The following is a 16,627-nucleotide window of genomic DNA, read 5'->3' as shown; positions in this document are numbered from 1 at the left end:
TAAATGGATTGCAACTTGAAAGATTAAGGCTATACTTTCCAGTCTTATCCGCGCGTCTTCAAAAAAAAATCAACATTTATAGCCGAAGTTTAATTTTTATCCACAAATTAAGATTATTACTTCCTTTAAATGTTCAAAGATAATGTTTTCAGAACAGTATAGACCAAAAATCTGCGAGATACCGTGATGTAGCTCCTTTAAAACCTAGCTTTGACTATATCATAAAAATGTTCTTACTTAAAGCATCAAAATTAAACATTTTTTTAAACATTTTAAAATTGCAGATCTTGATGAATGTGCAAGTTCTGAGACCAACGAGTGTGATCCTAACGCTTTGTGTACCAACACCGACGGGTCGTATGTCTGCCGTTGTCTAAGTGGATATCAGGGTGATGGTAAAAATTGCACAGGTAAATATTTCCATGCAATAAAAAATTATAAAATCTTAATTTAAGTCTGTCAGATTCATTTTCTAAAAACGTGTCCTTAGCAAGGACAAAAGATTAACATTTTTGAGAAGATGAAAATTGCATCCACCTTTCCCCCTTAATTGCAGACATCGATGAATGTGCAAGCCCTGAAACAAACGAGTGCCATACCAACGCTAAGTGTAACAACACTGAAGGATCTTACGTTTGTCGCTGTCTTAGTGGCTATCAGGGTGACGGTAACAACTGCACAGGTAAATAGTTCTTTCGTTTTCTTCAAGAGCGTATTGACGCTCTTGAAGAAAACAATCTGTGAATGGAACTCCCTTCCAGATGATATTGTAAATATAACGTCTGTACATAGTTTTAAATCTAAGTTAGTTAATAGTTTTTAATATTTTATTGTATTAGTTTTATTTAGTTTTTAACATTTTTAACATTCATTTTAGTTTTTAACGGTTGGTGTGATATCTTAAGATTTTACCTAATTATATGTAGATGTAGAAGATGTAGATGTGGTGTAATACAGTAATGCAAATGAATGTCGAGCAAATTCATTTTTATATTTTCATGTAGGAACTTTTTGTTGCTTTCGGCAAAAACGAAAAAAAAATCGCTCTTTCGGCAAAAGCGGAAAACAAAACTCGCTTCAAAACAACTCCGGCGGATTTTCGCCAAAATTTTGGGAAGCAATTGATTTCACGAAACCCTAGAGACAATTGAAAGTTCGCGGGACGTTGCGAAATTTCGTGCTTAAAGTGCTACTATTATCAAAGTATCATCGGCAAATATCGAAAAGAAATGCCAGAATTGGCCAGAAAAGCCTTTAGCACTCGAGGGATCTGGAACCTAGTTTGTTGCCATGGCAACCAAATTGTTAAGTTCATATTGTGAAACACAAATAGCAAAGTGTTACTGCAAAAAATCAGAGAGTTCTGATACAAATTGGCTGATATTTCACTATCTTTATATTTGATTAAAATTTGGTTGAGTCTATGACGTCAGAACTTTGCTAATTTGCATATTTTAAAAACTTGAATATCTCTGGAAAGAAAAGAGATATTTGAAAACTGTAAACGGCATTTTTCTTCTCATATAGAGTTCTTGATAATATTTTTAAACGGCCACGAAAGGAAACAGGCGAATTTCATCGCAGTAGCACTTTAATGGCTGTTCTAACCTTTCAGCCATCGTCACAGGCTGCTCTCCATCTTGTGGTCCAAACGCGAGTTGCCTGGAAAGTGCTGGACGTCCTGTGTGTGAATGCGATCCTGGGTTCGAGGGTGATGGATACGTCTGTGCAGGTCAGTTGAACAGTGATCTGTCTCTTCATGTCAGTGATTCACAAAATCAAGCATCTTGTCTGTATAGTAATGTTGTAATCAACGGTTGCATCTCAAGTAAGTCAAACGTTGTTAAATCTGGTTATTGGAGCTTTAATCGCCCGTGTAACGTATTTTGGAACAAGGCTGAGGATTTCACGTTTGTCAGGTGTTCGGTTTGTATTACCTTCGATTTCTCAATTATACTTGTTTCGTCACCATCTGCAATCATCCATGTCGTATTTTACCTTCCATAATAACAAAATTTCTTTCGACGCGCAGGTAATTTTATTGCGTATCAAAACCTGAACTCCACCCCTCTCAAAGAGTTATGTATTGTTGCAAAACAGATTATAACAATATTCTATGACAAAATGGTGTACGTTGATTTCTCATAACTGGTCTCAATGATTTTATTTTAATATTTTATAGACATTAACGAATGTGAAAATGGGGAAAACGGTTGTCACGAAAACGCGCTGTGTTCCAACACCGCGGGAAGTTACGTGTGCCGTTGCATCCGGGGTTATGAGGGTGATGGCAGGACATGCGTAGGTAATTTATAACCATATATTTTATTGATGCTTGATTGAAAAAGTACGAAACAATATAGATAAGAAATGTATGTTTATTTGTAGCATGATTCTAGCATGTTTCTATTACTTTTCTATTATTTTTCTTCGTTCTTTTTGTAATAGAAGGCCACCTCTTCATGTTAGGTATTTCAAACCAGCTACAAATGCACAGCGGAAAGGATTATAATGAAGTGTGCGTTTTGCTGAAGTAAATGCCTAATTTGCTTTAGCATTAGCATGTTGAATGCTTGAAACTCCTGTTAAATCTTGATTAAACTCTGTCAACAGATCGAGACGAATGTACGGAGGAAAACGACACATGCGCAGCTAATGAAGCATGTGTGAACACGATAGGATCTTACTCGTGCAATTGTGCCCCTGGGTACACTGGAGGGACAGGAAATTGTCAAGGTTGGTTGTCAATTGTTATTTTTTTACAAAACAGGGGCTTTCTGTAATTTCTACCCTAAAGGCTTGCCAAAACGAGGAAACATGTTTCCAGAAACATGCTGGAAACAGGTTTTCATAATTGTTTTCTCGTTTTGTCATACTTTAATACCACGCGGAAACACAAAATGTTTCTGTCGTGTAGCAGAAGCAAATTTTGCTTCTTGGAAACAAAATTGACACTGAAAACGCTATTTCCCGTGTGGCAAAACTGGGAAACATTGGGAAAACATACGCACGCTACGGGTGTGTCTGTCTGGAAACATGTTTCCTCGTTTTGCCAGGCCTTTAGCGTTTTCTTTAGATACCCATATCACCTTCACCCTGTAGTGGCAACATCACATCAAACGTTTAAGGTGGCGGTTCAGCTTTGCATTCAAAAAGCCTTCCATATCAAGAATTGAAAATGAAGTATGATGCGGTATTTGAAGTAAATAAACGACAAGTCGCTTAGGTGGACACCTGACCAGCTTACCTCGGCTTGTTACGACGTTCCAGTTGAAAAGGAATAACCTCTTAAAATTGTAAAAAAAAAACTTGCGTTATCCTATTGTTTATTTGCCCCGCAGCATGCGGATTCAAATTCATTGTCTATAATCTTTTTGCAGACATCGATGAATGTTCCAGACCTGATGCAAACCAATGTGATACCAACGCTGCTTGTAACAACACTGAAGGATCATATGTCTGTAGCTGTCTGAGTGGATATCAGGGTGATGGTAGAAACTGTACAGGTAAATATTTGTTGTTGTTATATAGCCAGAAATTTTTCCCCAACAGCGCGCGTTCTAATTGGATAATTTGAGATCACATGGCATCTAACAATAAAAACCGTTTCCCGCCAAAAGTCTCTGAGCAGGCAACGTTGCAGAAGCTATGATGTCAGGAAAAACATTGCAATGTTGCCCGCGAATGTTGACCGGCGACTGCCATTTTTCTAAGTCTTCGTCGTGCTATATAACCAAACACTTGATGACTGATCCCTACGGAGAAACAAGCTCGAAAAGCAGTGCGGTTCTCGGGAAACAAAATTAACAGCCATTAGGTATATATTAAAAGGTTTCAAATCTGATTGCCAAATATCAGTTGCTCTAATTGCAAAAAAGAAATATTCGAAAACTAAATGTTGATCTATTCCAATTTAACCCACTTAGAAAGTTTCATTTTAAAGGCACTCTGTTTCCGGCAAAGTAATGAAAAGTGGTATCATAAATTCGTAATCTTATCAATGCTATCTACATTTTTAATTTTTACAGACGTCAACGAATGTGAAACTGGAGAGAACTCTTGTGACGTGAATGCACTGTGTTCCAACACCGCCGGAAGCTACGTGTGTCGGTGCATCCGGGGTTTTGTTGGTGATGGCAAGACATGCGTAGGTAATTTATCGCTCCATCTTATATAAGAAACAATTTTACAGCTAAGTAATAATAGTTATTGGTCGAAAAAATTTCAATTGAGCGATGAATATCAGCTAAAAGATTTATTTTAATACTTGCAGAAAGCACACTAGACGCAATGAATGTGCCAGAGGGATCTGTATAAACTTGTCTATGCGTTTGCATCAGTCGAGAAGAGGATAACTCTTAGGGATGTCGATACATGCATTTGAATCATGACTGCGTGATCTATCAACAGAAATAAAAAAAACACTGAACTCTCCAGTCCGTAAAAGTAAGGTATCCGAAATAAACTGGTTTCAGTAAGGCAGGGTTAGCTTTTATTAGTTTTCGGCTTTTTACACAAACTTGAAAGTTATGGCCCAGGGCATTTCAAAAGCGCTTGTTGATACTGGATAAAAATTGCGTTTAACAAGACTAAATTTTCATGTACATATAGAATGTTTTTGCTGCTTTCTTAACATCAAACTCTTGGTGTGCTTTTTCGATCAACAGATCGCGACGAGTGTACGCAGAACGACACATGCGCAGCTAATGAGAAGTGCGTGAACACGATTGGATCTTACTCATGCAACTGTGCCCCTGGGTACACTGGAGAGGCAGGAAATTGTCAAGGTTATTAGTCCACTAATAGAATTTCATTAATGATTTCCATTAATGCTTGGTTTCTACTATAACCCCAGATCGCTACGGCTAAATGGACAACAAAAAAATTCGATGTTATTAACAAAATTAAAATAATGTATTTTGTACAAATACATTAGTCTTGCTAGTATAGAATAAAACTGGAATAAGCGTCGTTTCTTTAACACATGACAACCATACACCTGAATGTATCCAGTGATCTGCCATTGAAAACAAGTTGAAGTAATTACTTATCTGATTGAAAATGCTGCCAGACAGAGTGGCCTATCAAACAACGGAAAAGTTGTCCTAGGGAAAAATCATGTCTTTTGCGTATTAGAGTAAAGTAAGTAACAAACACGCTTTTATCGCTCTTAATGACAGATATCGATGAATGTGCCACCTCCGAAACAAATAATTGTGATCCCAACGCTCTGTGTAACAACACTGAAGGATCTTATGTTTGCCGCTGTCTGAGTGGGTATCAGGGTGATGGTAGAAACTGCACAGGTAAATATTTTGCCGTACGCGTTTTATCGACGTTGTGAAATTGTCAAGGTTATTTGTCTATCGTTTACGAAAGTGGCTTAGGGCCGAATCGCACTAGCGGACAAATTTTGTAACAATTGGTAGATTTCATCATTAACGTGTCACTTGTTACAGAAAACAAGTGCGAGTGCGTTTTTTGAGACCTAGAACTTGTCCAACATTTCAGGAAAACAAAGAAGCAGTTGTCTTATGATTGGTCCGCGTTGCACGCGCGATAGATGTTGTCAAACAATTGCAAAAACAAGTGCGAACGACTTGTCGGACAAGGGCAAATTTTGTCAAAACGGACAAATCATCAAAGGGGCCGAAGTCCTGCCTCAAGGCAGGACAATTCATGACAAGTCGCATTCCCATGCCCCTCGTAATGCCAGATAACAATACGTTGTTGATTGGCTATTGTGTTTGGCCCAAATTGCACCGAAAAACAACACGCACTCGAAAGTTGTTGGGATAGTATGCACCGTGATGTGGCTCTCCCTATCATAATCCAGCCGCAAAATCTTTTCGCGAGAGGCAAAGCATATTTATAAGTGAAGTGTTTCGGCCAAATGTAAGAATGAGAAAAGAAAAAGTTATCTTGAGACGACTCATTATTCTACTGCATGTGAACACGCGTACTTTAAATGCGAATTGTTTTAATTTTTTTTACCGCGTTGTGCTGCATATTTGATGTTTGCCCAAGACGGCCGTGCTGAGAAATGTACAGGGATGGCAGAAGCACGTGCAGAGCTATTGTACTAATAATTACACCTTTTGTTTTCTTCAAAATGTCTCTGACTTGTCGTGACAATTTTGTTTTTGTAAAAAATGTTATGACATTTAAAACTTGTCCGCTAGTGCGATTCGGCCCTTAGTATGTAATTTTGCCTTTCTACATACGTCCCTGTTTGGGTGTCGCGGTGGTCTAATAATTGGCGCACTGGACTCCGGATCGAGCGGTCCGGGCTTGAGCTCCGGCCGGGATCCGGCACTGCGTCACGTCGTTGGGCAAGACACTCAACTTTCACAGTGCCTCTCTACACCCATGCAAGTGTAAAGATACGTTTTTAACATTACCAGCGCATTCAATGCTGGGGCCAACCCTAGAATGAAATAACATCCCATTTAGGGGAAAAATAAATACTTCTTTTCACTTAATGCTACGGAAATCGGGATAAGCTCCGGCCTGATGGGCCACTGGGCCTGAACTCAGACTTTATACCCTACAATGTATTTAAAAATGATCCTATCATTCTGCCCTGAAAGTTGATCGTTTGGTAAAATTGATTTCAAATAAAAAAATCTACAATTGAGATAAAAAGCAGCATGTTTATGTTTCGCCTTGTGCGTTGAATCGGAGACGCGAATAAACGACACGCAGGCTGTCCCAGGCGGAAAATACCATGCTGTAAAAAATGTTAGGTGAGGTCCAGGCTCATGTCGTTAAACTGTCACCCCAACGTTCTTTATTCCAGTTTCCCTTTTTTCCTTAATTGCAGATATCGATGAATGTACAAACTCTGAATCCAACGAGTGTGACCCCAACGCACTGTGTTCCAACACTGAAGGATCCTATGTCTGTCGCTGTAAAAGGGGATATCAGGGTGATGGTACAAACTGCACAGGTAAATATTTATTGCATTTGTTTTTGTTTGGCCTTGCCTTATATTACTAAAAACTCATCATTTACCATTGAAACACTTTAGCCGTCATCTCAGGCTGTTCTCCATCTTGTGGTCCAAACGCCAGTTGTCAGGATCGTGGTGGACGTCCCGTATGTGTCTGTAATCCTGGTTTCCAAGGAGACGGATACAACTGTACGGGTGAGTGCAATGCGAACTAATGAAAGATCTTCTTTGAAAGTCATGTTCTATTACAAAGCGGACTGAAGTAACAAATGTAATCAAACCCTAAGCACGGTGCTCTAAAAGCTCTTTTTTTGTTAATTTTGTTTTAGGTGTAGACATTGACGAGTGCGAGAATGACGAACTTAACGATTGTGATCCCAACGCTCTGTGTTCCAACACTGAAGGATCATATGTGTGCCGCTGCCGTAGAGGGTATGAAGGAGACGGAAGAACATGTATTGGTAGGGAACCCTCTTCATGGATCTGTTTGCTGCTTTACCTAGAAACATAGACGTCCCAGCTAAAACAAATGGTGCTAGCGATATTTTCTTTAGGGATGTCCCAGAGACGGCAACTTTTGGGCAACTTTTCATCCTTAGTACAACTTTTTTTCCTTGAGCAACTTTCAAGCAATTTCTAGACAGAAGATTTTCGAATTCCGAGTGTTGTTTGAAGGCGAACGTTTCCCAGCATTTTTCGAACTTTTCCGAAGATTAACGAAATTTGACGAAGATTTCCGAGAAAGTTCAGGAGATGCTTCAACTTTCCGATCATTCAGCATTACAAACTCGTCAGCAAAACTTGTCATCGTCACGATTGTTCTTAGTGAAAGAAATCTTTGTATTTCAACAGATTTTCGCCTTAAAATGTTTCTATTCAGTTAATTTGCATGAAAATACTTAGAAAGCTTTCCTTCAAAGAGAAATTAGCATATATCGAAAGAATGTTCAACTTCAAAAGCAACGTTTTGGATCTTTTGGAGCAACGTTTTGGATTTTGGAGCAACTTTTGAGAAATTGCGCGCACCTTTGGGACGGTCCTAATTGTGTTTACATACCGTTTGGTCATCTATTTACTTTGTCTTTGTGTAGACATCGACGAATGTGAAAATGGAGAAAACTCTTGTCATGAGAATGCACTGTGCTCCAACACCGCCGGTAGTTATGTGTGTCGGTGCATCCGGGGTTTTGAGGGTGATGGCAGGACATGCGTAGGTAATTCATCTTGCCATTGCATACCTACCTACCATCCATATTTAAATAATAGTTTAATGTTACCCTGGGCGATAGCTTTAAAGGAATCCCGAGGTTGTCATACCTACATCTGAACTTAACCTTACAAAATAGCTGCATTTGAGGTCGAAAAATATAATACTTCTCAAACAGTAACAGACCTAAAAGAGATCGCATTGTCTTTATTGACAAAGTTTTTACAATAGCTTGATGAATGGTAACGAGGAAACTTAACCGTTTTTTCGTAAAAGTAGAATTCCCTAGCGGTATTGACCGTTTTTGGCCGACTTTCTTTGTTATCATGTACTGTTTTCTCTAATGAGCTTTAAATAATTCGCTTGGGAAAGGCTTCAAAAGTCCCGGGTGTGTCACGGCATTCTGGGCGATGAAATATTTGTTATGCAAATTAAGTTCAAAACTGGTATTAAGGAGGCTCGATGTAGTTTTTTAGCCGTAGGGTGGTTGTTTTGAAAATTAAAATTATCTAGGAAGCCAATGTTCGATTTTTGCCAAAATACACCATAATGATCAAATATGACCAAATTTTATTTTTTTACCCGTCACTCAGTCACAAAGGTTACCATAGCAACGATTGACGTTTTCTTTTGTTCTCAAACAAGCTTGATTTTCTCGAAATCTAGATTGACTCTTGGTGTTTATTTTTTGATATGTTAAAGTTTAGTAGATTGACTAACTGTTGACAAAATTTTAGAAAAATCTGTAAGGGCGTTTTGAAGTAAACTATGAGATTTTCAGAAAAAACCTGTTTTAATATAAAATGGGCGCTTTTAAATTGTTTCGTATTATTTGAGCGCAGTTACTCTCACTGAAATATAAATACTTACAATGTACACCATCAAAGACCATTAACTAAAAGCGAAAGACGTTTTGCTTTAATTTGTTAAAATATATCGACTGCCGATTGTAGGAATTTATAAGGAAATACCAAAAACTTCATTCTTGATTTACTCTAAAACGCTCTTACAGATTTTCCTAATATTGCAAATTAACGGTGCAATTTGCCGCCGGAATGAGCCATAATTTGTCACGAGAAACTGTTATTTACAAGCGCAGTTACACCGGCCCTTTGGTAGTTGCAGTTAAATATAAAATGTTTCGTTATGAAGGATTAATTGCATTGCATGTAAAAAGTCTGCCGATATAACTTTTTACGTTTGCTTCATCTTTCAACAGATCGCGACGAATGTAAGCAGAGCAACGACACTTGTGCTGCAAATGAAGTGTGTGTGAACACGATTGGATCATACGCGTGCAACTGTGCCCCTGGGTACATTGGAGAGGCAGGAAACTGTCAAGGTAATTTTTGTCAGGTACTTTAACGAGACAAGATCAATCCTTTCTTTCATCGTAATTTCTCGTTACCCTATTCTCCCTCTAAAACAAACAACAACAAAGATCGTCACGTTTTTCACAATTTAGGTTTTGATTTAACACAACTAACAACAGTACGTTCTCTATGAACTCTGGTCCCCACGTAAGGTTAGGCAAAAAGTAAAAGTCCCTGCGAAACTAGACACAGACGTACCACTGCTTGTGTATTGTACGGGCCCATAAAGCTGGCCTTTAAGAAACAGTTAAGATAATAAGTTAGGGAAATGGTAAAAACTATACTCCTCAGACAGGATCCACCACTCTGCAAAAATACAGGTGGTCTTCTTCATGTGTACTTTGATCAAGCAACCGACCGTTTAAAAAACCACTACCCATAATACCGTTTAGTATTGATGCGTATGCTTTGACGCTTCAGGAGCACAACTGTTATTGCGAAACATTGGTGTTAGTTTAATTTTATGCCAAAAACGCACTTTGGTAACAGTGAGTAGGCGTATTCTTGGTTTGCAAGTGACGTCATCGCCGCCAAGGTGGTGGCTATTAACAACCGATTTCTAATTAGCTTGAACGCTTTCCATTTGATCAGCGAAACCATTTGTTCTGGTGAAAAATCAAATGGAATGGTCCTTCTCACTTCCACTGGAACATTTTCGGAAAAAAATGGAATACCTTCAGTGGTATTCCTTTCGTTTTTACCGGAATGCCCAGAATGTCACTGTACCATTCAGTTAAGATTCATGAATATTAACTGAGACGAATTCAAGGTAAATATTCACCAAATTCACTTCGACATCGGCGCTTAATTGTTAAATGTCTTCATTTCGATGCTGTTTATCTCTTCCACACGAAGGAAGCGTTCATTACGACGTTTCAGAATATTTCGTAGACCCTGTCGATATTTGTCATTTAAAAGAAAATAAACGCACGGGTTGAGTGACGCGTTGGAGTAAAATATGAACTTTGCTGCGAAGCTCAAATGGTCCATACCACAAGGGATTTTCTTATACCATACAAAGAAGAATAAAAAGCCCACGATGTCTAGGGGCAAAATGCAAATGACAAACAAAAGCATGATGGCTAAAATTCTCTTGATGATCGTAGTGTTCTCTTTTCTCCGGCTTTTCATCAGTGAAGACGAACATTTTTTCCAGAAAGGTTTTTGCCTTTTTAAAGCCCTGAGTATTAGTGAATAAAGAACAGCAACGATTGATAAAGGAATGGCGATCAGAAAAAATGATAATATCACAAAGTGGATTCTTAATGCCCGCAGGGTGTCGAAATCCGGCTCAAAGCTGAAGAAACAAATGCTTACTCCACTCACTCGCTGATGGCGTGCCATGTAAAAATAAATCCCATGTAGACCCATCGATATTAGCCATATCAGTGCAATAACAAATTTTCGTCGTTTTGGAGTTATTATAGGTTCGCGAAAGGGCGAAACAACTCCAGTGTACCTATCCAATGTGATGGCAACAATACTTTGTATCGAGACAGCGGTTGAGATCTCTTGGCAGAAGTAAACAATTTTACAAAGGGCTTCACCAGCTGGACCATGGATCAACCATCCCTGGTAGCCGATGAAGATTTGTGTCAGTTCCCGTGGCACGGCAAATGAAGAGAGCAATAAATCCGACACTGCCATGTTTGCTATTAAGTAGTTGGTCGTAGTTCGCATGTGCTTGTTTTTCACGACGATGGCGATGACCGCCGCGTTTCCAAGAAGTGAGACTATCATAATGACAGTGTAACATGTTGCTTTGATAGCTTTTGTAGATATGGGATCCTCTTTGATGAAAGGAATACATTCCGCTTCAGTTAAGTTAGGCAGGGCGGTATTTCCAAACGACTCGTTCATCATGTATGCACATGCACATGTAATGCATTTGCAGCGAGAAAGTGTATCGGTTTACCTAGAGAATAAACCTTCTAGCGCTACAGGAAGTCAAAATAAATAACCAACTTTATCGGTTATAAATTAACCTGGCTAGTAGGCGGAGACTGAGTGATTGCGTTGTTAAATTATAATTGCTTTCAGCCCAGCAAAGGTAGAAACGCAGTAAATTGATACAGGTTTTATGATTATAACTAAATTCAATTTCTTGTTGTCAGGTAAACGTATAGCCCTTGGTAATGGGTGTTTGCAGAAAGCTTCAATTTCATATCTACATAACAATGGGTACATGAAAGGGAGGCAATTTCGGGCATAAGTTACAAAATTTCACCATTTTTCAACTGTTTTGGTTAAAACAGAACAGTTTTAAAATGTAGACAAACTGCAATTGTTTTAGTTATGTTGTTTATAGAGAAACACCTTTTGAAAGGAGCTTTTTGCTGTTATTATGACAGAAGATTTACATAACTAAGAGAGCAATTGCTTAATAATTTTTGCGAACTGCATTAATTGCCAAAGAGTTGTATTGATACCGCCTCCGTTTTAAAGCTGTTTTGTGCTGAAATTGTCCGAACGGCTAAAGAAAATCAACCATGTTTTACGGCTTTTGTTAACTGTATTGTTGTGCAAATATCCGTCTTTTTGAGGTGAAAAATAAACGGGAACAATAACCACCTTAGAAGAAAAGAACGCTTAAAAACTCTTACTGAATTAGATAAAAAGCTTCTTTGTTACCAAAATTGTTTTCTGTAAACTGATCCGGCCGACTTAGGGCGATAATTGGCCATTTCTGCAAGCATACATTTAGCAGCTGAACCGCTTCTGAAGAAAAACAACAGCCAAGAACCAAATATCCATAAGATAAAAACATATAAAAACGTGATGAAATTTTAAACCAATAAGTATCTCTAAGGGCATAACTAGCTCAAGACAAGAAAATGTACGATCTATCAAAAAAATGTCGAAATTGACTACTAATTATAAAACAAATTATTTTTCACACCTCCCCATTAGTTAGTAATTCCGTTTTGCTTCTAACAAGATATTGTGAAAAAAAAAAATGGGGTCGTCAGGGCAGTTTTGAACGAACTTGCGATATTGCTTCCAATTATGTTTTTTGGTCCAAGTAACCCACAGGGAGATCGTTTTACGCTCTTTAATGCAAACTAAAAACAGGAGATGTATATAATATAAGCAGTTATCCTCCGTGTTTGTCCATAGACAGTTTTAAAGTGCCTCAAGGAGCTTATGCCCTTAGTTGCCGGGGCTCTTTACCATATTGTTATGCAAACATGGCAAGTTAACCATAAAAAGCTTTAGCTTGGCACATAAAAAGGTCGGTTAAGTGCATGGTTTTTACATCCTTAACATTTATTACAATGTGGATGTATTAAACTCAAGCCGGAATTGGGCTTCTTTTTAACTTCTTTTATCGACGAAAGAGGCTATTGTGCGCCATTTTCAAATGTGCTTATTCATACAAGAGCATATACATAATGAAGATAAGTATACAGTCGAAGCTCTCGTAAGCGGACACCCTCGGGACGCGAAAATTGTCCGTCGGGCTGGCCCTTCGGTGGTTCTCGTGCGGCCACTGGGGGGGATGATGGTCGCTTCGGGGCTTGCCTAGCTCAGTGGTGTTTTGTTCCGGACGGGTGACGCCTGTTGGTTCTGCTCATGTGGACGGCGATGTAAAGTAGCAGATACAGAGGTTGTTATAGGGTTTTCTGGGTGTCCGCTTCGGGAGCTAAACAAAGAAAGTCAAAGTCGTAATCTCTGGTGTCCGCGGCCGCTTCGGGATGTCCGCTTACGAGAATGTATCAGAGTGTTGGGAGTAAAACGGGGTTTCAAACAAGGCAGCCGTATGAGCTGTCCGCTACGGAGTGTCCGTAACGAGCTTCGACTGTACTTCGACGGAACTCTTTCCCTTCCTGACTTTTGGAGGAACAGAGACAAACGCTTATAGTAGACGAAGAAATTTCTAACAGCAAAAACTTGTTTGAGTACGTTTTAGCTCTGCGCTAAAAAAACTATCGCATATAAATTATTTAGAAATACATAACTAGCTTGAGTCCACCTCATAAGGAGAAATTAATTTTTCACCAATTTAATTTGTTCCCACCTTATCTAAAACATAGGAAATGAAAATAACGATATTTATGCTTTCTTCCCATTTCAGACACGGAAGTCGACTATTAAAAACGTTTGTATCCATGCAGATGGAAATTTGCATTGAAATTAGTCTTAGTGATGTCTAGAAAGTAGGATAAGAAAAGGATGTGTACGAGTGTCTTATTAAGTAAGGTTCTAAGAGCAGGGAGGCGCAGTGGGAGGCTTCACACCCGGTTTGATCAGGTCCATAGGGGTTGAGTTTGTTGTTGGTGCTCCCTTACTAAACGTTTCTCCGGCCCGTCTTCTCCGACAAAACAAATAAATTAAAGAACCTGAAAGAGTATCAAATAGATCACAACTTAGGGGCTCCTCCAAAAAAATATTGATCTAAGGAATAAACAAGGGGTCTTTAGTGTCAAACCCAAAAGAACGATCAAGCTTATTATTAACCGTCAATTTGTTGATAAAACTGAAGTTAATCACCTTACCATAAACTCTATACATTACGATGCCATTTTCACTAATAAACATAATTATATTATGTGCCTCAGTGGTTACACTAAGTTAATACGTGTATATATGTGTATGTACAAGTGCTTACTTTATTTCAATATCGTTTGTCTTTTCTTTGTTATTAAGAAAAAAAAATCATTTTCGTTTTTAAACGTCCACTCTTCAGAGAGTAGGTTCTAAATTCAAAACGAGGCCCGACCCAAAACTCGAATTATGATTATGTCGCCAAAGGCAGGTGAAAATTTGCATAATTGTGACAGCGAACAACAATCACACGTGGCGGTTCACAGTTTTCGCGTTAAAAGCTTTCATTTTCAAAAGAACATCCTTTACTAAGTTTTGAAACTATGCAATATTTAATTAAGTTATCTTCCAAAATTTACATTTATCCCATATTTTTTACACCCTCTCCCCGGTTTGTATAACTTCACTTTTAGCTTCCGTGACCTGAATGAAAGTAGAATCAGCTTTCACCGTGGTTAATGGTCACCATTAAGCCATTAAAACCGGATCAGGTAACAGTCAGCAATAATTTGGAACTATCATAAAGCTTTTGGATCACTAGGTGGGTTTTTAGCATCGACTTCCTACCAATTCAAATAACATTTTCAAGCTCATTTAAGCCTGGTTCTCATATGATCGTCCCGATCGTCTCTGTCGCTTCTGTCGCCTCAAAAACTTTGCAAGAGACAGAAGCGACAGAGACGATCGGGGTTCGATCATATGAGAACCAGCCTTTAATAATGAGGGCGATTCTCACGAACAAAAACAAATAGTAAAAATATTCAGTAAACACCCCGCCATTCCTCCAAAAGGAATGGCGGGGAGGGGCACCTTGCCATGTATAGACGTCTGTTAATTTCAGACGCCTCTGTTTATAACTTTTATCAATTTAACGCAACTTAAAATGTCGGTTGGGCTGAAGGTAATTTATTTTAACAAGAGAATTGTGGACGATACTTTTCACGTGAGACTTTGTTACTGCGGGTAAACAGGATGAACGGGTCGTTAGAAGATTTAACCTGTCAAATTAAACTGGACGAAAATGTATTCCTTTCACCAAGAAGATTACGGTCACCACAAAGGCTATCAAAGCAACATGTTACACGGTCCTGATGTTGCTTTCAAAACCACGACCAACTACTTTTTCATGGCCATGTCGAATTGATTGCTTTCTTCGTTCGCTGTGCCGCGAGAACTCACACAAATCTTCATCGGCTACTACGGATGGCTGATCGATGACCTTTATTTTCCCTTTTAAATGAAAAATATCGGAAGGGTCTGCAGAATATTCTAAAAGGCAATGAAAGCTTATTTCGTATATGGTTCATACTTTTGCGTGTACTATCGAGTTATGGCGCACCCGAGATGTTTGGAGAGCATGAATGAAGCGTAAGAGTTGTTTGAGGCGATTGCCGAGAGTAACTCTAGCTTCTTGAGTGCTCTCCAAACTTCCCAAATGCACCAAATATTGATAGTGCACAATGAGCCAATTGTTTTATAACATCGCCGGTGGAAATGTAGATTTAAACCCGCGCTAAAACCTCATGCGAGAAAAAAAATGTTGACGAAGCGATTTTTCTACGCCATGCTCAGGCTATCAACTGCAGTGTGCACTATTTAAGGCTGGTTCTCATATGATCGCCCCGATCGTCTCTGTCGCTTCTGTCGTTTGCAAAGTCTGAGGTGATTGGAGCAAGCAAACTTTTTGAAGCGACAGAAGCGACAGAGACGATCGGGACGATCATATGAGAACCAGGCTTTAACAATTGGTTCATGCTTTAGCGTGCTCCATCGAGTTATGGAGCACGCGGGAAGTTTGGAGAGCACGAAAGAAGCGTAAGAGTTGCCCGAGGCGATAGCCGAGGGCAACTCTAGCTTCTTGAATGCTCTCCAAACTTCCCAAGTGCTCCATAACTCGATGGAGCACAGCTAAAAGCATGAACCAATTGTTTTATAACATTGCCGGTGGAATTGTGCATCAAAACCGGCCGCTGGAAAAAAAACTGTGCATGTTTATTGTGTGCAGTGTGAGAACATAATAACTTAGCGGTCGAGCAATAAATTACACATGTACAAGTTTTATTACACGATTGGAGCAGTTTGTGTCAAATGGCTGATAAATTGACTAAGTTTATACGGTGACAGAGCGAAGGAAAAAAATTGAAGAAAACAGCAAATGCTGCTGTTGATTCTGAGGTTATTTTCGCTGAATTTTAAAAAATTCAAATGTTTACTCCCGAGTGGAAGAAAATTAAGACAAAACAACCTCGAACAGCCGAACAGATTCCAAGGGTTAAAAGAGTCAAAGAATTCGGTTCCATGCGTAGTTTTAAGTATTTTTGTGGACCGATTTTATTTGTAATTGATGTAAAAAAACATTTATTTTTGAACGGTAGTTAAATGAAGCACCCGATGAAGTAAATTTTTCCCGAGCGGCAAAATCACAACAGAGCCGTAGACGCTTTGGTGTAATGCTTAAGTGGCTGTCCAGCTAACAGCGGTCTGGCGACTTTCGGGTCGCGAGTAAACCTTCCCTTTATTTTTTGTGACTGAAAAGGACTTAATGTGAAA

The 16,627-nt window shown here is 38.9% G+C and overlaps 2 protein-coding genes across 2 annotated transcripts in view; one reads left to right on the top strand and one right to left on the bottom strand.

Moving 5' to 3' along the window:
• The window catches only part of LOC144660423 (uncharacterized), a 131,978-nt gene that overhangs the window by 63,618 nt on the left and 51,733 nt on the right, over positions 1-16,627 (top strand). The window contains 14 exon segments of the mRNA XM_078521038.1: positions 285-410; positions 557-682; positions 1,616-1,732; positions 2,183-2,305; positions 2,614-2,736; positions 3,381-3,506; positions 4,029-4,151; positions 4,668-4,787; positions 5,181-5,306; positions 6,824-6,949; positions 7,031-7,147; positions 7,282-7,413; positions 8,044-8,166; positions 9,379-9,501. Of these exon segments, the coding sequence (XP_078377164.1) occupies positions 285-410; positions 557-682; positions 1,616-1,732; positions 2,183-2,305; positions 2,614-2,736; positions 3,381-3,506; positions 4,029-4,151; positions 4,668-4,787; positions 5,181-5,306; positions 6,824-6,949; positions 7,031-7,147; positions 7,282-7,413; positions 8,044-8,166; positions 9,379-9,501 (1,731 nt within the window).
• On the bottom strand, positions 9,358-11,492 carry LOC144660494 (QRFP-like peptide receptor). The gene has a single exon (XM_078521144.1). The coding sequence runs from the start codon at positions 11,393-11,395 to the stop codon at positions 10,337-10,339; it is 1,059 nt and encodes a 352-aa protein (XP_078377270.1). The 5' UTR covers positions 11,396-11,492; the 3' UTR covers positions 9,358-10,336.

The sequence above is a fragment of the Oculina patagonica genome, chromosome 7 (assembly GCF_052425735.1).
Source record: "Oculina patagonica isolate OP01 chromosome 7, crgOcupat, whole genome shotgun sequence".
Lineage (NCBI taxonomy): Eukaryota > Metazoa > Cnidaria > Anthozoa > Scleractinia > Oculinidae > Oculina > Oculina patagonica.
This window is presented reverse-complemented; position numbering and strand designations above follow the sequence as displayed.

Bases quoted from the DNA above. Each gene is read 5' to 3' on its own strand.
- LOC144660494 (XM_078521144.1), bottom strand. From the start codon at position 11,395: ATGATGAACGAGTCGTTTGGAAATACCGCCCTGCCTAACTTAACTGAA.